This window comes from Spea bombifrons, chromosome 1 (assembly GCF_027358695.1).
Source record: "Spea bombifrons isolate aSpeBom1 chromosome 1, aSpeBom1.2.pri, whole genome shotgun sequence".
Lineage (NCBI taxonomy): Eukaryota > Metazoa > Chordata > Amphibia > Anura > Pelobatidae > Spea > Spea bombifrons.
Genome location: NC_071087.1, coordinates 8,209,469 through 8,232,804, shown reverse-complemented (window position 1 = coordinate 8,232,804; position 23,336 = coordinate 8,209,469). Strand labels below are relative to the sequence as shown.

At 38.8% G+C, this 23,336-nt stretch overlaps 1 protein-coding gene across 2 annotated transcripts in view; it reads right to left on the bottom strand.

Annotated features, from left to right (window-relative positions):
* The window catches only part of CTNNA2 (catenin alpha 2), a 609,640-nt gene that overhangs the window by 28,614 nt on the left and 557,690 nt on the right, over positions 1-23,336 (bottom strand). For both annotated transcript variants that reach the window (XM_053458129.1, XM_053458130.1), the window contains exon 17: positions 16,867-17,001. In XM_053458129.1, the coding sequence (XP_053314104.1) occupies positions 16,867-17,001 (135 nt within the window). The remainder of the gene's footprint in view (positions 1-16,866; positions 17,002-23,336) is intronic.

Here is a 23,336-nt window from a genome sequence, read left to right as displayed (position 1 = left end):
TCCTGGTGAGGCGCAAATAATATTTGCCCATTAATAGGAAAAATCATATGACCGGAAGCAGTAGTAGCTACAGAGCTCCATGAACCTGCGCAGCACAAGAACTATAGTTTACAATAGCTGGGGTGGTAAAGATTAACTAAACTACTCCAGTCTACAAATCCTATGGTGCTGAGCCAGTAATGGCTGGCTGTATGTCACGGGAGCTGCAGTTTGTGTGTAGTGACGGCCACCACAATCCCAGTCTGTTACTACAATTCCCATGACGTTCAGCCAGCAATATGGCTACTGAATATTATTGTAGATGCAGTCAATAAAAGTTAGTGTTTGTACAGAAGGCCTACAGTAGCGTAGCCCCCCAACAGCCAATCTACAGCTATTGTTCCTGCTATTGCTGGCTCAACATCATGGGAGTTGCAGTGAAGAAAGGTTAATGTTGAGTAGCATTCTGGGGTGTAGTTAGAGGGCAGTAAAGAGGGCGATAAAGACTCGGAACCTGTATAGGACACTTGGCAGTTGTCCAGCAGTTGTGGTAACAACTAAATGGCTGAGAATCATGAGTGGTGCATTCCACAGCAGCTGCAGTGCCAATCCATAATAACCTACAAATTAACCTTTCACACTCCAGACTGGCTGAGCGTCATGGTTCTAAGATGCACACAAAAAAACCCAGAACTCTTTCTTTGTTTTCCTTCTCTGAATAACGTCTCAGACACTATCAATAGGGAATGAGTATAAAATGTATACGTATATGAATGTTAATACGGCAAAAGGAATGAAAGGCAGCAGAATAAAAATATTAGGACCTATAATCTAAAACGAGAGGGACAGACGATTAGATTTAGTGTAAGGAAGTTTTACTTTATGGAGATAGCGGTAGATAAGTGGAACAGCCTACTGGCAGAGAAGGTAGAGGCTAATAAATTGAGGGAATTTAAACATGCGTAGGATAGGCATATGGCTCCTGAAGTCGACAGCAACAACTGTTTAAGGCACGAATCTTCACAGGAGGAAAAACCGACAGACTCCACGATGCCAAATGGGTCTGATCCGCCGTCAGATTCTATGTTTCTATGTCGATGTGCTATTTCAAAATGATTTTTTACTTTGCTACAAAACACCGATGCACCTAATCTGCATTTAACATAAAGATAACGTATCCTGAAACATTGCTATCCCTTTATATACACTACTGCTCAGAAGTTTAGGGTCACTTAGAAACTTTCTTGTTTTTGAAAGAAAAGCTATTTTGTCCACTAAAATAACATAAAATGGATGAGAAATCCAGCGCAGACAGGGTTAATGTTGTAAATGACTATTGTAGCTGGAAATGGCTGATTTTTAATGGAATCTCTTCATAGGGGTACAGAGACCCTTTATCACTCCCATCACTCCTCTGTTCCAATGGCCCTTTACCACTCCCATCACTCCTGTGTTCCAATGGCCCTTTATCACTCCCATCACTCCCGTGTTCCAATGGCCCTTTATCACTCCCATCACTCCTGTGTTCCAATGGCCCTTTATCACTCCCATCACTCCTGTGTTCCAATGGCCCTTTATCATTCCCATCACTCCTGTGCTCCAATGGCCCTTTATCCCTCCCATCACTCCTGGGTTCCAAAGGCCCTTTGTCACTCCCATCACTCCTGTGTTCCAATGGCCCTTTATCGCTCCCATCACTCCTGTGTTCCAATGGCCCTTTATCACTCCCATCACTCCCGTGTTCCAATGGCCCTTTATCACTCCCATCACTCCTGTGTTCCAATGGCCCTTTATCACTCCCATCACTCCTGTGTTCCAATGGCCCTTTATCATTCCCATCACTCCTGTGCTCCAATGGCCCTTTATCCCTCCCATCACTCCTGGGTTCCAAAGGCCCTTTGTCACTCCCATCACTCCTGTGTTCCAATGGCCCTTTATCGCTCCCATCACTCCTGTGTTCCAATGGCCCTTTATCACTCCCATCACTCCTGTGTTCCAATGGCCCTTTATCACTCCCATCACTCCTGTGTTCCAATGGCCCTTCATCACTCCCATCACTCCTGTGTTCCAATGGCACGTTGTGTTCGCTGACCCAAGTTTAAGTTTAAAATTAAGTTTAAATTCCTCATCAGAAATCCCTTTTTCAATTATGTTACAGCCAGAAATGTCCTTGTTTTCCAGGAAAAACAGCTCAGTGACCCCAAACCTTTGAATGCTAGTGTATATATATATATATATATATATATATATATGTATGGGTTGAAAAGCTAGAGTTTAATAATAATTATTATTATTATTATTTATATTACAGGATTAACCATGCGCTTAGCATCACAATGCAAATTCTTGTGGCACAAATTCCCATCAACGCATGAATTTATGCAGATCTGCCTATCGAGGACTCCATTATTACGTATTATTGGGATGTATTTAAGCCCGACGTCGCTAAAGAATTATGCGAAAGTGTGTAGACACTGGCCGTTAGGTGAGCTGGATCACTAATTTGGGTAAAACTAATTGTGTTTTGGGTCCCATTAAATTCTTATCACATTTTCTGTATACATAGAAGCCGTTCCCAAAGGTCCGCATTACTGCGCGGATGGAACAATAGTGAAAATCATTTTGCATCATTTTGCGTGATGATAATAAGGTAGTAGAGCACAACAGAGAATATATTACAGGATAATCAAAAGATAATTACAGCTCTTGTTCAGAAGAAAGAACAGGCGAAAGCAGACAGGAGAGTTATGAATAGGAATATATAACTTGTTGGATGTGTCCTTAGGAGCATCGCGTTACCCGAGAACAGAATAGACACAGAAAATCAGATCACAACAGGATAACGTAATTAATATTAATATTGATCTTTCCCTAATAAATTCAGAACACTCGCCTTTGTCTAGACACAATATCCTGCTGCTCGTTAAAGACTCTCTTGCACAATAAACTCATTTAATGCCTCGTTTTTGTTGGCGTGATGTTATTCCTTTTGGTGGCATCCGACAAGTCACCGGAGGAAGAGGATTAAGAGGATTGAGTGTGTTTGGTAAGAAGGGATTAGCGACATTCTGCTGCCATACAAATAGGTTAATAGCACAAAACAAGGGTGTAATCCTATTTAGGCACAAAGAACAATTCCTGTACGTACTGGCCAAGTGTCCCTGTTTAGGAAGGACAATCCCTCATCGGGTTCCAAATTCTTCTGTCCGTCTTTCCAAGACTGGGAAATTCTAAGGGTTGGAAGCCTGGAGCTCCCCGTCTCCTGTCTCTTAGGAAAGAGTCTGAGGCTGTGATGAAGGGGCGGGACTAGAAATGCACAAGGGGACTAGCAATGTGGAGGGGCGGGGCTAGCAATGTGCAGGGGCGGGGCTAGCCCTATGGTGCTCCTAGGTGGGGAGAGAGAACATGACAAACTACCACTCCCCCTGTACAGAGGTTGAAAACACTTAACTCAGAGCCCTGGGGGGGGGGAGCAACAGACTCTTTCTACCCCTGATGTAGAGGACTGCAAAAATCTTGCGGGCACGGGCGGCCTTGCTGGGGCTGCGGGCGGGAGCGGGCGGTCAGGCACTGTACCTGTGGGTCCCGGTAATCCTGCGCAGTCCCGCAAGGCTGCCTTCTCGCTGCTCCCTTACAATGTCTCCTCTCTTGCTCCGCCCAGGAACAAAGCGGAGTCACGTGATGTTACGTCACTTCCCGTGACTCCGCTGTGTTTCTGGGCGGAGCAAGAGAAGAGACGCTGTGAGGGAGCAACTCGAGGGCAGCCTTGTGGGACTGCGCGGGAAATCTGCAGTTCAGGTAAGGAAGTGGGATTGGGCAAAAAATCAGCAGGAGCGGGATTAAAAAAGCAGTCCCGCGCAGGGCTCTAGCCTGATGTTCCTCTGTTCTAGGAGCTCAGAATGTTTGCTGGGTATGAGGGTATCAAGCTCTATGTATTCATCAGTTATACTGCCAGCGTGAGCTAGAAATATAAGCCTGTACTGACTGTCAAAATCACATTGATTCGTAAAGTTATCAAACCTTTGAATGGCAATACATTCCATTTATGGGCAAATAACATATGTAATATTTTATTGGTTATTAAACTGTGACATGATCGACATCACGTATGTGTTTCATGTGCAAAAAGATAAATATATACACCCTACAACTTTTTCTTTATCTTTATTGTATGAATATTATTTGAACCTCAATGACAATTAAGGTTCTTTTCCCGTATTGTTAAATTGCCGATTGTTACTGAGTAGATCGCGGAGGGATTTTCTTATGGTAGGAAAAAAAGGAGCAAAAATTTCAGCATGGAAACATTTTTAAATTGTACTGAAAAAAATGCTAATCTGTAACACTTTTAACAAAAATAAAATGATACATTATATATATGTTTAATGCATTTAACAGAAATATACATTATTATATATTATTTCCTATTATTATACAAAAATCACGGTCTGCGTGACACGGCCTTGAGAGCCGGCATTCTTGTAGTAGTGTTCAAATACGCGCAAGACAATAAAAGAGAGATTCCTCCAATTTTTTAAATGCAACCTATTTATTAGCGACAAACGCCGGTGACATCAATCTCTCCGACCTCCCAACCCAACAGAGTCACTCTGAACTTCCATCCTCAGCATCGTCGGGATCGTCCTGGGGCTCGCTGGAGGCTCCCAGAATTTTCTCAAACGGAATTTTATCCCGGTATTTCTGGAAGAGATTCCGTAAGAAGCAACAGCCGAAGCAGCAGCAAACGAGGAGTATCGCTGCGCCTATTGTCACCCATTTGGCGATGTTCTTGATGTCCAGCTGGAGATTAGGCTTATAGGCGCGCTGTTGACGGGATTTTGATGGCACGGCCTCCTCCTCCTCCTCCTCCTCTCCTTTCTTAAGATGGCCTTCCCATTTGGCGACGTTTCCTATGTCCAGCTGGAAGTTAGGCTTATAGGCGTCCTTCTCCTGGGCTTTTGATGACAAAGCCTTCTCCTCCTCAGCTTTCTTAGGATGGGCTTTACGCCAGTGAAGAGGGAGGCGCATAGCACCGACCTCAGATACCACGAGAACACAGATTAAAATAATCTTCAGTGAAGACATTTTCCTTCTGCAATGAATGAAATCCAAATGCAGCTCTGGCCTAACATACTCTGCTGAGTCACCAGCTCAGCCTTTATGACATCACTGGGATGATGCCACAATGACAACACAGCTGCCACCTCTTCAGCTGCACGTAGCAAAAATGCAGCGTTCAAACAAAATAATGTGGTGGGTTTAAATTATTAATAATACATTCCCTGATAAGATAAATAAAATATGTATCTATCTATTATGATGCTGCTATATAAAACAATAAATAGTAATCTCGTGTCTATGTTGTACCCCCAGTGTACAGTCTATATATCCCCATTGTACAGCGCTACGGAATTTGATGGCGCTATATAAAACAATAAATAATAAAATAATAATGTTCTAATGCAGAGGAGACCATCGAAGCTTTTCTGATATATAAAGAATGAAGACTCGGTGCTGATGGCGGAAGCTCTTCTGCCGCATATAACATATGTAATATTTTATTGGTTATTAAACTGTGATATGATCGACATCCCGTACGTGTTTCATGTGCAAGAACATAAATATATATACCTTACAACTTTTTCTTTATCTTTATTGTATGAATATTATTTGAACCTCAATGGCAATTAAGGTTCTTTTCCCCTATTGTTAAGTTGCCGATTTTTACTGAGTAGATCGCGGAGGGATTTTCTTATGGTAGGGGAAAAAAAGGAGCAAACATTTCAGAATGGAAACATTTTTTAATTGTACTGAAAAAAATGCTAATCTGTAACACTTTTAACAAAAATAAAATGATACATTATATATATGTTTAATGCATTTAACAGAAATATACATTATTATATATTATTTCCTATTATTATACAAAAATCACGGTCTGCGTGACACGGCCTTGAGAGCCGGCATTCTTGTAGCAGTGTTAAAATACGCACAAGACAATAAAAGACAGATTCCTCCAATTTTTTAAATGCAACCTATTTATTAGCGACAAACGCCGGTGACATCAATCTCTCCGACCTCCCAACCCAACAGAGTCACTCTGAACTTCCATCCTCAACATCGTCGGAATCGTCCTGAGGCTCGCTGGAGGCTCCCAGAATTTTCTCAAACGGAATTTTATCCCGGTATTTCTGGAAGAGATTCCGTAAGAAGCAACAGCCGAAGCAGCAGCAAACGAGGAGTATCGCTGCGCCTATTGTCACCCATTTGGCAATGTTCTTGATGTCCAGCTGGAGATTAGGTTTATAGGCGCGCTGTTGATAGGATTTTGAAGACACGGCCTCCCCCTCCTCCTCCTCTTCTCCTTTCTTAAGACGGCCTTCCCATTTGGCGACGTTTCCTATGTCCAGCTGGAAGTTAGGCTTATAGGCGTCCTTCTCCTGGGCTTTTGATGACAAAGCCTTCTCCTCCTCGGCTTTCTTAGGATGGGCTTCACGCCAGTGAAGAGGGAGGCGCATAGCACCAACCTCTGATACCACGAGAACACAGATTAAAATAATCTTCAGTGAAGACATTTTCCTTCTGCAATGAATGAAATCCAAATGCAGCTCTGGCCTAACATACTCTGCTGAGTCACCAGCTCAGCCTTTATGACATCACTGGGATGATGCCACAATGACGACACAGCTGCCACCTCTTCAGCTGCACGTAGCAAAAATGCAGCGTTCAAACAAAATAATGTGGTGGGTTTAAATTATTAATAATACATTCCCTGATAAGATAAATAAAATATGTATCTATCTATTATGATGGCGCTATAGAAAACAATAAATAATAATCTCGTGTCTATGTTGTACCCCCAGTGTACAGTCTATGTATCCCCATTGTACAGCGCTACGGAATTTGATGGCGCTATATAAAACAATAAATAATAACATAATGATGTTCTAAAGCAGAGGAGACCATCGAAGCTTTTCTGATATATAAAGAATGAAGACTCGGTGCTGATGGCGGAAGCTCTTCTGCCGCATATAACATATGTAATATTTTATTGGTTATTAAACTGTGATAAGATCGACATCCCGTCTGTGTTTCATGTGCAAGAACATAAATATATATACCCTACAACTTTTTTCTTTATCTTTATTGTATGAATATTATTTGAACCTCAATGACAATTAAGGTTCTTTTCCTGTATTGTTAAGTTGCCGATTGTTATTGAGTAGATCGCGGAGGGATTTTTTTATGGTAGGGGAAAAAAAAGGAGCAAAAATTTCAGCATGGAAACATTTTTAAATTGTACTGAAAAAAATGCTAATCTGTAACACTTTTAACAAAAATAAAATGATACATTATTTATATGTATAATGCATTTAACAGAAATATACATTATTATATATTATTTCCTATTATTATATAAAAATCACGGTCTGCGTGACGCGGCCTTGAGAGCCGGCATTCTTGTAGTAGTGTTAAAATACGCGCAAGACAATAAAAGAGAGATTCCTCCAATTTTTAAATGCAACCTATTTATTAGCGACAAACGCCGGTGACATCAATCTCTCCGACCTCCCAACCCAACAGAGTCACTCCGAACTTCCATCCTCAACATCGTCGGAATCGTCCTGAGGCTCGCTGGAGGCTCCCAGAATTTTCTCAAACGGAATTTTATCCCGGTATTTCTGGAAGAGATTCCGTAAGAAGCAACAGCCGAAGCAGCAGCAAATGAGGAGTATCGCTGCGCCTATTGTCACCCATTTGGCAATGTTCTTGATGTCCAGCTGGAGGTTAGGTTTATAGGCGCGCTGTTGATGGGATTTTGAAGACACGGCCTCCTCCTCCTCCTCTTCTCCTTTCTTAAGATGGCCTTCCCATTTGGCGACGTTTCCTATGTCCAGCTGGAAGTTAGGCTTATAGGCGTCCTTCTCCTGGGCTTTTGAGGACAAAGCCTTCTCCTCCTCAGCTTTCTTAGGATGGGCTTTACGCCAGTGAAGAGGGAGGCGCATAGCACCGACCTCAGATACCACGAGAACACAGATTAAAATAATCTTCAGTGAAGACATTTTCCTTCTGCAATGAATGAAATCCAAATGCAGCTCTGGCCTAACATACTCTGCTGAGTCACCAGCTCAGCCTTTATGACATCACTGGGATGATGCCACAATGACGACACAGCCGCCACCTCTTCAGCTGCACGTAGCAAAAATGCAGCGTTCAAACAAAATAATGTGGTGAGTTTTAATTATTAATAATACATTCCCTGATAAGATAAATAAAATATGTATCTATCTATTATGATGCTGCTATATAAAACAATAAATAATAATCTCATGTCTATGTTGTACCCCCAGTGTACAGTCTATGTATCCCCATTGTACAGCGCTACGGAATTTGATGGCGCTATATAAAACAATAAATAATAAAATAATAACGTTCTAATGCAGAGGAGACCATTGAAGCATTTCTGATATATAAAGAAGGCAGACTCGGTGCTGATGGCGGAAGCTCTTCTGCCGCGTCAGCGTTATTAGCGCCGGGGGGGTCATTCCCCCCAAAACCTGTTCTAACATTCACACCCCTCCAACTTATTTTGGGGGTTTCACTTATCTGATTCGGTTGGGGGCGAGTAATAATCGTATAATTCACCCACCGGCATGTAAAAGCCTCAGCGTGGTTTTATCGCTCCAGAGAATACGTTGATTTAAGGGCGATGTAAAGTAAACATATTGAAAGTGCGCCCGGCAATAAAGCCGATAAACATTTAAAGTAATGTTTATGGAAAAAGCCACATATATATATTTTAAGCCTCTGCCTTCTTCAGCACGACCTAAATTTCATAAATATATTTGGTAGAAAGGATTTTCTTATATGAGATACTTAAAGAAATCAGCGATACGTTAAAGTTAAAAAATGCTTATTTATAATAAGTTTTAACATCTGTGTTGCCTATTTTGTCCCAGTATATACCAGAAACGGGCTTTCCGAGTGCCCCTCTTCAAATGTTTGGAACCCAAATCCCTCTGCCCTCCTTTTCTCCCCTGATGTCCCTCTTTTCTAGGAGCTCGAGATTTTTGCTGGGTATGAGGGTATCAGCCCTAAAACTCACAATAATGTGCACAGAAACCACAGAATTGGGTTTATATATAAAATTGTGTAGTTAAAATACACTATATAACCTAGATTATAATATATCACAAGTTACATGAAAAAGTCTCAGTAACGCACCGACCCCTAACCACGTCTGTAACTCCACCATGTGAACTCAATGTTTGCCTCTTTGCCCATTTGAAATATGTCCCTTTATACATTTTCCACCGTATATATTTGCCAGAAGATGAGTTTAACCCCTTAATGACAAAGCCCGTACATGTACGGGCTCAAAATGCATTGTTTTCAATGGCTTTAGGGACCGCCCATTGTCCTTAAGGGGTTAATGACTATAGTTACTCATAAACTTTATCTTGGTAACAGACTTGTTAGACTCTCCCCCTTTAGAAATGTAAAATTGAAAATTTGCAGAATCAAAAGCAACTTAAAGCTATTTGTCATCCTTTAAAGGGACGGTGGCAGGAAAGTGATCCTATAGATATGAGAGGAGCAGTTTCCAGACACTGTTCCTTTAAAGGATGACGTATAGACATCACTTTGCTTTTGATTCTGCAAACTTTAAATCTTAAATTGGACTTTAACTTAATAATAACTCTTTAGAATATATCAGTCCTGATAATAATAGTATTAATTATTATTATTATTATATTATTATTATTAATATTGTTGTTGTATTGTATTATTATTATATTATTATTATTGTATTGTATTATTATTATTATTATTATTATTATATTGCCACGGAATAATTAATTATATTGCTGTGTGCTATAGACCAAAAAACACCAAATATATAATCTCTTTTTTTTTGGCACATTCTGCGCTTCTTTAATCAAATATTCATTTATTTTCAACATAAAATAGCTTTTCTTGATATTTATAGTTTCAAGTTTTACTAAAAAAAAAAAAAAAGGTCACATTTTCAATAATATGCAACAATTTCCATATTTTTTGTGCTATTCCTATATGCTAAAATATGAAATGTCTTATGTATCAAATTTTGACAATACTTTGTATTCTGGTTTTATGCTAACATAACATAATTGCAGGAAGCATCTGTTAGACCAAACGCATCAAACTGTTTTCCATCTCTTATCCCTTGTTGTTATGCTGAGTAATTTGGGGATTTTTATGTAGAAATAGGAGGAATTATTAACCTTAGAATCTGGGAAATTACATGAATATATATATATATATATATATATATATATATATAAATATATCAAACTCTATAAAGAAGCAAAGCTGAAAGCATAATATTTGATAGCAGGTGCCATAAATTTATCTTCGAGCTAGCCCTATAAAATGCATAGATAAATCAGTAAGGTGATTTCCAGGACTGTCTTCATTAAGTATTCATTAGCGCTCAGCCCTCCTTGCAGCAGAAGCTCACTCAACTTAACCCTGGATAATGCATATTGAAGTCATGGGGATGAAATGTTCTATAGTTAACATATTTGGCTCATAATGATCACCGGGACTCCAGGTGAATCTCATGGGAAAGTGACTTTAGGTGACGTGATGTATGATCGGTTTTGTACAGCGGCATCCATCAAGTTAAGTTTAGAACTTCATTCTATGAACAAACGCATGTTGTGCTTAATATTCACTTTTATATTTTGTTTATTAACCTATTCTACTGTCACACTACAGTAGCCAGAATCATCCAAAAGACAAAACTTCAGGGGGGGGAAATATTATAAGGTGGAATGTCTACATATTGCTGAGGTTTTCCACTCTTAATGGATGGTACCTTTTCTTTGAAAACTCTTCTAAGCAACGATTGTAAAGGATGAATGAGGCAGATAAGGGGATGGCAAATTAATGATGAAATGTAGAATATGCAAGATATTTGTTAATGTTAAACATAATGATAATAATAATGCTGGAAAGTATTATTAATATCAAGTAATACTTTAAATCCTCATTTTGCCTTTAACGTTCAGGAATGTTGCTAACGTTGATGCTTCATTCCTCGTTGCATGAACCTCGATCTGCCACTTTTCCCAAAAGGCTAACATTATCCAGTTCCAAGTACTAAATACACACATCTAAATACACACATCTAAATACACATATCTAAATACACATATGTAATGGTGACCACAGGTTATAATAAGCACTATAGATGCCATGGCATAGTCTGGCCAAGGGTGCCAGGTCCAAGGGGGGGGGCGACTGCCCCTCTGCTGTAAACAGGGACCCCGATCACTCCATTTGGAGGATGAGGCTCCCTAGAATGCTACTAAAGAACGGGTCGGTTTAAAGGGAGATCACCGATCTCCCCAACCAACCTATTAACACTATGCCAAGTGGGCAAAGTCCTCTATAGTTTCCTCTACGATCATTTTAATGAAGCTGAAATCCATAATGCTTCCCCGTAAGGCCTACAAACCACTCAGAAATCCATACCTCCCAACCTTCACCCTCGGCCGAATCGGGATGCCAGGCGGCGGAGTTTGGGAGGTAGGGGGTCCGTCAAAGACACTGGAGAATGAAATCAAGATCGCGGAACTGGGCTCTAGAATCCCGCCGTCCCCCCGAGCTCCATCTCTGACTCCTAGAGGCGGGAGCTTGGCGCAATATCAGGACTGTCCCACACAAACCGGGACAGTTGGGAGGCATGGAAATCATCTCTAACCCTCAAAATGCTGTGTGTAATTTTTTATATTTATATATTTTAACATTTAAAAGAAAAAATATAGATAGACAGATGGATATTTAGTCATATAAATAGAGGATAGACAGAGTATATATATATATTCCTATTATGCCATTTTTACAAAACTTTTGTTTTACAAGGACTAAGTATAGTCGTATTTTACATGTAAAATAGTTTGGTTAAGCATTTCATGATACTCGCTGCCATATTCCATTAGCTTAATAGCGCTGAAACTCATTACAGAAATCTGTTCTTTGAAGTGTAAAATTATTTTTCCATATATTTGTTCGGGTTATTAAAAGGGACACTATCAACACAACTTGTCATCTTAGCAGAAACTGTTCCGTTCTCTTGACGTTTCTCTTCTACATACTAAGTGGATTCAACCACTTCTAAAAAAAAAAAAAAAAAAAAAAAGACTTAATAAGTAATGTTATTCCGTAGAACATAATAGCTCGAGAACGAGAACGCACCTTGCAGAGGTACACAGAAGTAATGATTTTTTTTTTCAGCTCTGGAGAACTAGAAAAACTTTAACGCAAAAGTACAATTTGAAGAAAATGTTATTTAACTTGTAGTTTATAGCCTTATTTTAGTTCCTATGGGTTGAAGCTGAAGTTCCAGCTACTGTGCGGAATAAACTGCATTTACTGGAATGTAAGAACGCTTAAAGAATAGCCTATAGGTTAATGAGTCTCATAATAATTCTCATTACCACCTTCTCAGTGATATACATATATACTAGAAATAACATTTCTGTTCATTCATGCGCTGCAGCGCACGCGCAGCCATCGTAGGCACAGGCAGGGAGGTGCGGAATGAATCAGAAGTCTCTTTTTCTAACTAATTCAAAAATTGAAATGCATTCATTAATTGGCGTGCGGTAAAACACTCCAAGGTCCCTTCAAAATCGACGCCGGTGTGCTAAAAAAACTGAATAAGTAAGACAGGGACAGGCCAGTCCATTTAATATTTAAAGCTTAATGAATAAGTAACCTTTTTCGGCATTTAGGAATATGTAGACTTGGAGTCATCAGGACGATGAGTTCCATTTTTGGTGCCCAGAGGTTAAAGCATCACAAATGAGGTTTTATTGCATTTTATTCTATTTCTCCTTTTTTTTTCCCCCCTATGAAATTCCAGCCACGGGGAAGGAAGACGGCTAAGAGGAACTGTCATGGGTCAGAGACTAACATCTTTACGTCTTTAGTAAAATGTTACTGTCAGCTCCTTTCTCGTCAGCAGAAGTCTCTCTGAACTGTACATCGCGCTGGCTTTCAGTCAAATAGGTTGGCTTATGGCAGAGGTCTTGATGCATATTAATGATGAACAGCGAGTGGGCAACGTAACCAGCTCCCTGACTGTATGGTTCGTAATTAAAAAGACATTAAAAGCCAAAAAAGAAATCGTGCTAGAAATGACATTAGAGAATTACGGTGCTCGATGTGCTCAGCACTTATAAAATGAATGCTCCTTACTTTTAGTTAGTGGGTAACATGAAATTACTGATATTCTTATTTAATACTATTACATTTTTTATTATTATTATTATCATTATTATTATTATGTTATGTATTATTTTATGGTATTTGAGTTCTCAAATCTTTGCCTAAAATATATTTGCCAGAAAGAAATATTGAGATTGCTTAGAATAATTTGTAATAATATTAATAATAATAATAATAATAATATTTGCTATTATTATTATTATTATTATTATTATTATTTAAACAAAATATAGTAATAGTCAAATATAAATAATGAAGTTGTTTTGAATCATTTCCTGGATATTATTATTATTATTATTATTATTATTATTATTACATAGAAAATTGAGTAAGAGCTAAAAAACCTGACCTAAAATGCCCACTTTTTTTTTTCTAAATAAGAACAGAGAAAGGAACCCCTTGCAGCAAAGAGCAAAATAAGATACTAATATTTTTGTACAGAAAATGTAGTATTTCAAGTATATGCTCCTATTATTCTAGTATATTGAGACACTACACTGTAGCTTTAAACACTATAAATTATTATAAAATATTGTATACAATACAAACTTATATTTAACACTAATAGTAAATTTAATTTATTTTCACAATCATTTTTTGATTATGAAAAAAATATTATTATTTACATTTTTAGATTATACTTTCCAAAATAAAATATATAAATAAATAAACTCGATTAACCACCAATAATATCAGCAGAACAAAGGACAAGGTTATCATTCCATGTCTGCTACATTGTACATTGAATACACAAGCCCAAGCATATGGCCGTTTATCCATTTTCATAGCAAGAGAACACGGGTCCTGGAACGTATTACAGATTAACATCTGATGAGTATAATCGGGACAGAGCTATAAAGAAATTACAGAGAAACCTGTTAACGCAACATTTTGTGTTCTTCAAATAAAGCATTTTTAGAATGTATGCGTTTGTCATCATTTGACAGATCTCCATGTTTTGTTTATCACAGTTTATGTCGAGATTTTTTATTTGTTTTGATCAATCTGGAAGATCGCAAAAATCCGAAATGCGCGTGTTGGGTCCAGCGTAAGAGAAAGTTACAATTACCAGCTGCTGTCATTCCGTGCCGGCACCTGAGTCACATCGAAAATGTAATATTAAAACAAAACAGCCAGATACTTAATAAATGCCCAAATGTTCCTGCTATCATTGTACTGTTTAAAAGTGATGTAGCTGGCTTCTCGCAGATTATAGACGGTAATAGCCAGCGTGAGGAAGAATCCGGTGACCGCGTTAGACGTTTATAAAAACATATCTACGCATTTGTGCTCTAAATAAAACCTTTACGGGCTCGCAGAATGCAAGACCTGCATCCGTAATGTGAAAACAGAAACCTTTGGGTCTTTGCTCTTTCACACTGATGGCTGAACTAATAGGAAGCCACGCTGTTTATCTTCAACGAACTCTTGCATAAAAATTATGAAACAAGACGCTGTAGATGGCGCTGAAAACGGCTTCCACACTGATCATTGTGTATATTGGCCAGAGGCTTCCAGGCAAAGCATTGTGACAAGTTGACAAGTGTGTATATAATATATAATATATAATATATATAATATATTTATAGCTATCTATCTACAAACTCTAATTAGAGTTTCTTTAGGAGCCTATTTAAGATCACATTAGTACATTCAAAGTCCTGTTTAGTTTACGCTAGTATATCTTCTTACTTCCTAGTTGTTATACTTTAGTTGCTAGTTGTTATGCCGCATTCGGGCAGGAATATCAGATGGGCGTAGATGGGGAATATAATATATTTTAGATATGTTCATATGAGTAGACGATTGGGATGTCACCTGGAGATTTCAGCTGACACCACAGACTACCATTCCCCACATTTCAGCAAATGAAAATCCATAAGCAAGTACAGGAGTTGTTGATGTCACCATTGTACTTTTCCGAGATGAAGGTAAATGGAATAACTCATTATAACATACCACTTTCTAATATATAATTGAGTGATATCAGCATAGCTTCACATACACATATATAGATATATATATATATATATATTACATAAGTAAGCTAAAAGCTAAATAAAATTACTAAATGGCAAGAGAGAAAATGTAAAAATATGGTTTTAAAGAGTTAACAGGAGAACATCGTGGATGGGTAGAGGTGAAACAGCCAAGGAAGACCATTTAGAAGTTGAGAAGCAAGCGATTAGTGTCAAGAGCCACTGCGCGGAAGACAAGAATCGGGAGATGGTGTTTAGTAGGTCTTAGGCTTCTGAAATGGTACAAGGAATTATGGTTTTATGGGAAAAAAAAATGGAAGCTTGCGATGTACCATTTCAGGAATGGAGGAATGATAACCTCTACGGTTACCATTAAGGAAGCCCAAGGATTGGAGGAGAAAAAGTGAAGACCTTCTGGAAGAAAGAGATGCGGAAGCCAGAAGACAAGTTAAAAAAAGCGATGAAAGATAAACACATTGATAGAACGAGTGCGAAGCCACAATTTGCAGTGGTCAAAGAGCGATGACAAAGAGCAGACTGACTTGGCCATTAATATCTCCAGAGATACTGCCTGGAGGGTATAGGGAGCACAGACCAAGATGAGATGATGGGGAACAATGCGCCATGTTGTTAGTATTTCGGTTTTAATGACTCCTCGAGCACTTAGAAATGTACAAGTGATACAAGAGGAAGTGATAATCTACAAATAGTTAATAGTTTATGTTTATGACAAAATACATAACATATAAATATATAGCATACCATTAAAGTTAAATGTAGGTGCGCATTACATGACTATATAGATCTCTAAGGGAAATTATAAATGTTCTTTAATCAACTTTATTCAATATGTTGTGATACCAGGAATCTCGATGCGCCTTCCTTATGGGAATAAAATTGTCATTCAATAGAAATTTCTGGGTTGGATATGATATAACCGTATATATTATTATATTATATTATATATACGTCTAAATAACCTCCAACTATGAACATCCAAGAGAATGGAGTGACTGTGATTATTTTAAAGGTCATTTAGCACCTTCAGATTTTTTTATGGATGTTATATGGATGTGGATTATGAAGGTTCTACTAAAATAATAATAATTAAATGAGATGAATGGAAATACGTCCAGTAGTTGGTGGGATTTTAATGTATACAGGACATTCTAGAATTAAGGTCAAAACAGCCAAAAAGGTGTAAGAGATACAAAGATAACGGTAAACACATTTGCAAGTGGCTGTTTTTACGAATTCCTAATCAGAAATCTATTATTTCAGTGAGTAATATATATCTAGGCCTAGAATACCTTGGCCCTTCATCAGGAGTGGTGGAACCTGGTGAGAGTTAAAAAACCACCTGTCTCAAGATGGTTGACTTATCAACAATACATAGCGTTTTTAGGGTAAGTCTTCCAATAAATTTCCATCCAATAATCCAGAAAACAAAAACAAACTAAAGCAACTACGTGTTCAGCTGTGTTCTGTTTGTTGGTCGTCCTCACAACACGGTTCTAGGTGTCTTCAAAGTACCAAAAGTAAAACAAACCCTTTGGAATTCAACCAGCTCTCCACGTGATCATTCTAAAAACATTCCTTCCATAAAAAGCCGGAGTTAGTATTAACTCACCCCCGATACGATGAGTTCCCCTCCTAGGTTCTGGACTTCTGCTTTCACCTTGCTGCAGATGTTAAGCTGGTGGCAGTACAGGGCGATTCGCTGCAGGTAGGCCAGTAAGTCCTGTTTGCACGCGGAATCGGGACACTGCGGGGGGAAATAGAAACATTAGTCCTCATGATAAAAAAGCATCTCTTAGTCTTTTTAAGTTAACTGATGACATCAGATGACATAACACGCAAACCGCATATCAAACACCCATTTCGCTCCGGCAGCACACACTTTTCTCAACAAGAACGCAAACCTGTTACCCATATCACAGAAATTTTATATAAAACTAAACATCCAAGAGTTACCATTTGTGAGCTGGACCGGGTGGCTTATTTCTCTAGGGCATGAAAAGGTAAAATAATAATGAAGAATAATAATTTTCATGTTAGAATAATAACTTTAACCTTTTTATAATAAAATACGTTAATGAAAAGGTAGGGAAAACAATTAAATTGGTAATATATCCCGTTATTAAACTCGCAATATTATGTTTTGTTGTTGTTAAAAAATCTACGGTTTGTCTTGGTTTGTAAGAATGTGTTAATTTTCCCAAAAGTCAAAAAAAAAAAAAAAAGCCATATATACATATTTATGTATAAAGTAATGAAACCATACGACGGATACTTCCTACATGTCTTTCTGCCGTCAAAACCGATCCTATCTCTTGTTTGGAATGCTGTTCTTTTATTACTCCTAATGGCGCATGTTTCAGGATGTCCTCTGAGGAGCACAACTAGTGCGTGTCCTCCAGAGAGGTTAAGATGTAAGGTAGAGAAGTTTTACTTTCACGAAAGGGTGATAGATAAGTGGAACAGCCTCCCAGCAGATATGCTAGGGGTTAATACAGTGAGGGTATTAAACATGCATGGGACAGGCATATGGCTCCTGAATCTAAGACGATACCAACGACTGATTGAGGTCTGTGTCTTTATTTCAGAAACACTGGACAGACTAGACGGGCCGATTGGGTCTTATCTAACGTCGAGGACTATGTGTTTATTTAAATGAAAAGGACGTTGGATGGAATGGGAGAACAGAAACCAAGAATTGAAAAGAAATAAAATATGGAATCTCCTTCTGTGTAATATTTACAGCCCAGTGCATCTATAAGTAAATAACTAAAGGTGCCCCAATGCTTTATATAATATTACATCATACATAAACGGATTTAATGAATTGTACAGTCCGGTGATTTAAATCTATGGCTGAATTTACTGCTTTAACACAGACAATATTATGGAAATAAATGGAGGGGTAGCTGATTTACTGCATCAAATGCTACCAATGCCGTAATAAATTATCACATCCATTAATGTTAATGGAAGCTTAACTTACCTGGCAAAAAAAAAAGTCTTTATCGGAGCAGAGCCGGCCATTGGTCAAACAATACCCCGGCTTTAGCTCCATCTGCCCCAAAGCGATATCTGGCCCTGGTGTCGGGGTCAGTATTATCTAATCAATCACCCGACCTGAAGTTCTCTCCATTCTTCCCCTTCCTCACCCTTACAAAAGATGCCTGAACCAATCAACAACAATCAGCAACTTAACTATAGCGGGGAGATAACTTAACGCAGTGGAATAATCTTGATCCTGAGACCAAAAGTTTAAGACAGGTTTCCACATTTCTTATAATATATAAATCTTTTATTTTAATCTTTAAATATCATTATATGGGCTTATTTAATGTAAGTGTTTATTATAAAAAAAACTAACACATAAGACTTGGGGAAAGTGATTAATCCACTTTAAATAGTCCAGCGCATCATCTTTTCATACTGCCTCTTCTAAGTACTTCCAAATAACCTCAGATATCCCTTCCCTACAGCAGTCAAAAAAAATCTTTAAAACCAACGCTCTATTCCATTTAATGTATTCGCTGACAGACCTTGGTTTAGTGCTGAAGTGGTCTCTAATTGTTCCGCCAAATACTTATAAACAGTTACACTGATTTACAAAAAATAAATCTATTATGAAAATGCCATTATATTTTATTCATACAACCAACAATGGTACGCAGCACTCGTTTGGACCACTAGATAGTTATGATGGTTTTAATAGCGATGATAAAAATTTTGCAGGTCAAAATTCTGCTTCAGAAACTTTTAATGCTATAGAAAATCAGTTTCAGTGTGTTCCATATTCAACTCGATGCTACATTCTAGAACATGCTACTTTTAAAAAACTTTTGAAATACCAATTTCACATGAGCATCATGGCATAGCTTCAGAATAACCTCTCTCTAACCTCAGCATAACTCCTTGATTCTCTCATTCTCATTCATTCATTCATTCGTTTATTTATTCATTCATTCATTCTCTCTCTCTATCATTCATTAAATGATTAATATAATTTGAATCCTCTAAAAATACATTACTATTATTATTATTATTAATAATAATATGAATAATATTGTTTTAAGTTTAAATTAAATAAATTGAGTACAAGCAAAGGTAGATACTGAATGAAGCAATGTTATAAAATCTACACCCGTCTTACTTGTTGTAGAATTCTAACAATAACATTTATTATCATCTATAAAACACCCCTTTCCCATATGCTTTTCACACTTGAAAAACCACTTAAGAACCAGCGTAAAGAAAATAAATAATTTGCAATAAAACCCCCGTTTTTTTTTTTTTGTTTTTTTTTAACAATACTGAAATGTGTGGATAAACACACAAGAAAAAAAATCAAACAAAGAAAGCAATAAACATTAAATGTGACATTTTCCCCCTTGTTAAGAATGTTTATTAAACACACATATATTGTGTCTTGATGGCGGTGGCATTTGGTAAGCGGTTTCCTTGTCATTAAACATTTCCAAGATGACTATTTCTAGTATTTATGTTCATAATGAACTTAAGACACACTTTTAACATTTCTGTTCAGTGCAACCGGTGAATGAATTGTTCTATTAACAAAAGAAAATTATTGTACAGTGAAGACGGTTCCGGTAATTCTTTCCAGAAAATAACAGTTTTACGGCTACGCAATTGTTTTACCTTTTAAGAAAATCATCTACATTATTAATAATTTTTGTAGTGTGTCAGGAATAGAAAGAAAATGAAGTCCTCTGATGGGTGAAATAAAGATTTCCATATTTCATCAGATACCAAAACCTGAGGTCTTTTTACAACGCTACTTGGTTTCATGGGGGATTAATGTATGTGCCGTGTGTTACTAGGGTGGATCGTTAGTGACGTGGTGGTGGATAGGCGGAACAGCCTTCCAGCAGGAATAGTAGAGGTTATAGAGAATAGAAACATGCATGTTTTCCTGAATCTAAGATGAGACCAAACAGTACAGTAAGAATAACAATCCTCATATACATTCTATACTCACATACTGTGTGTGTGTATATAGTGCATTTTTAGGGATGTATTGAGAAAAATATCTGTTAAGAAATTGGGAACATAGAGGGGGTGGCTGTTACACCTATCTTGGTTAATATTGGGTCCAGTGGACCACCATTTTGTTTATTTATCACAATTTTTAATTTGTTGATACCTTGCCTAGAACCCCATGGAGCGTTCAGCTGGATCTGGTTTAATGTGAATCAACGCCTGTGAAAGAGGTTCGAAAGAGTGTGATGATATCATAAGGGGAACTGCAGTGACATCACCAGCTCAGTACCTGCCTTGGTCATCTCTATGGTTGTCATCTCTGGCCAGTCTTTGTTAGAGCTCCCCATGGCGGATTAATGTGGGGGGAAGCTGCAGCTCACCAACAACCGAAGAGTCAAAGGCATACCTGGGAACATCCAGGCTCCAGCCACCCAGAGCCCTCCCTTTTCGAGATGCGGGTAGACGATCTCACTGACGTCAGTGGGCACTCCGGTTGATGTTGCCTGCGGAGGTTGCCCCCCAACGCAAGAAAACTGTCGATAGATGGAGGGGAAGCGGGACGTGGCGCAACACTGCTCCTGCAACAGAGAGTTTCTCCGTGACCCGGAGACACGGCGCTTCACCCGGAGTCTCTGGGCGGAACCCGGAGAGTTCGCAGGTATGGTTAATGGTTTCCAAAATCAGTTATTGTGCTGCGTTTGCGCGAATGCTTCCTCCTCCCAAAACATACAAATAGACATTCGACAGGATTGTATAAGCGTTCAGCAGATCGAAGCATAAGACCGACCATATACAATGTAACCGATCCCCTCTTCTCTCATACTTTAATTCACCGCGGCGTTTCATTAAGGCCGCGATAAATCAGACGCTCTAACTTCACCGTCATACTTTCCGATCTGCCACAGCTCTCATCTTGGAAATGTTTTTATGGCTCGGTACGGGATATATATAGAGCTAAGTGGGCCGTTTTTAAAAATCACTTACATTAAGACGGCATTAGCTTTCTTTCAAACATCTCTCGCAATCAAACCGTAAGCAGATTTTATGGATTTGTTAGTTTAGTTTTATTTTCCGTGCATTCGGGAATTGAGCGCGCGAGGATCTGCCTAAAGTCAATTCTGAGCAATTACCATCCGAGTTGATATTAAATTGGAAGGGTGGCCGGCTTCTATTACCGAACAGATGTTAAGTGACATTAAGGTAATGCCTTCTTCCAGAATCCTTAGACTGCAAGAATCCAACAACGGACGGGGACAATCGAGTAACATTATGCTAAAATGATACAATCTGGAGAAAAGGAAACAAAGAGCTGATCTATATGCACCCAAGTCATAGGAAGAGTATGCAGGGTGTTTTCTTTTTCCTTCCCAAATATTCAAAAACAAAAATGTACATTTTTGAGCAACTATCCGTTTTGTAGACCTAGAGACGGTGCCTCTAAATCGCCATTAATGTTACCTATATGATAAGTGTACGTACTAGCTGGGTACTAATACGAAACGATATACTGGAATGAAGCAAAAACTAACTGGGGTTCTTAACATAAGCTGCAGGCAATCTTGCCTGATGTAGAGTCACTGCCATTTTTCCTCCCCAAGTACATACAGTAAATAACGAAACCGCCATGTTTCCTGATATCAAGTAAAGAGGATGAGTCAGGAGGTCAAACTATAAATCGAATTGTGGGGAGAAGTAAAATAATAATAATAATAATAATATAAAAAGGAAAACCAGGAAGAGCGAACCACATCTTCTAAACGGCCTACCTGGTATGCAAGTTTATTATCACATATAAGATTTTATTTCTTAACACTTACTGTATTAAAATAGTTCTGTCAAATAGGGGGGCGCTGACTCGTAACAACTGCAGTATCCGGTCCCCCGCTTAGAAAACGTCTCAACCATCTCGTTTCTATTCAGCAGCCCAGCCTCCTCTCGTCCTTTTATTTCTTTCTCAAACTTTTAATGAGGAATATATATATATATATATATATTCCCCCCACCAGAAATATTTTCATAAAATGAAGTCTTAAATGGGCCATCAATGTCAATTCAGCATTAAGACCCCATGCAGACAAAACATCGGGCTAGAAATTAGAAAATTTGATGTTTGTTACTTTTTTTTTTTTAATTAATGGAAAAGGAAAGGCAGGAATACACATTTTTTTTTTTTACGTACGGGAGGAACAATGTTCTGTGTCCCTTCTAAAGGAGGTTCTGCACATAGGATCATAATACCCAATGAAGTGTAAATTAACGATTGCCCCAATGGATTTCATATGGCAGCTGGGTTTGAGAGTGGATGCCAACAGCGGCACTAGCGAGGACTGGACAGAAGCGACTGAAGAGGAGCGGAGACCAGTAAGCAGGAGAAACAGGTACAGTATTTAGGTAATCAGTCCCAAAAACGAAGTCAAGGAGAAGCCAAAAATCGGTACACAGGTGCAGGAGCCGTTTAGTCCTCAAGGCCAAAAGGATAAACGCAGGCAAGCTGGGTCTGGTACACGAAGGGTAGGTAAGTAGAGGAGTCAAGGCAAGCCGGGTCTGGTACACGATAAGCAGAAATCAAGAGCACTCAGGCGATATGTAGGGAAGCACAATAACTGAGCACTGAGCACTTAAACTTGCCGCTCGGTTACGCCCCGCCTCTCGGGGCGGGACATCATCCGAGCGTGCACTCTGTGTTCCCCTAGTGGGAACAATAAAGTTATGGTAGAGGGCGTGCGCGCGCCCTTAGTGTCGCGGCTGGGAGGAAGGAGAGAAGATGGATGCCGCGGCGATGGACCCCGTACCTGCAGGTAACGGGTACGCAGTGCTGGACCCGGTACCTGCGGGTAGCGGGTACTCCCGTGAGTCGCTGCGGCGTATTCTGACCGCTGGACCCTGACAGGCACTAGCTGGCCACTACATTAAATACAGGAAAGGCTTCTGGGGTTTTAATGAAACATCGATCAGTGACATCTTCAGCAATCGCTGTAAAAATAATTGCTATGATTGGCCCTTTAACTGTGCAGAATGATTCAGATTAGCTTGGAAGGAACCAAATTGGGAGCCAAACGCCAGTCGGTTAAAAACCCAACTGAAGTC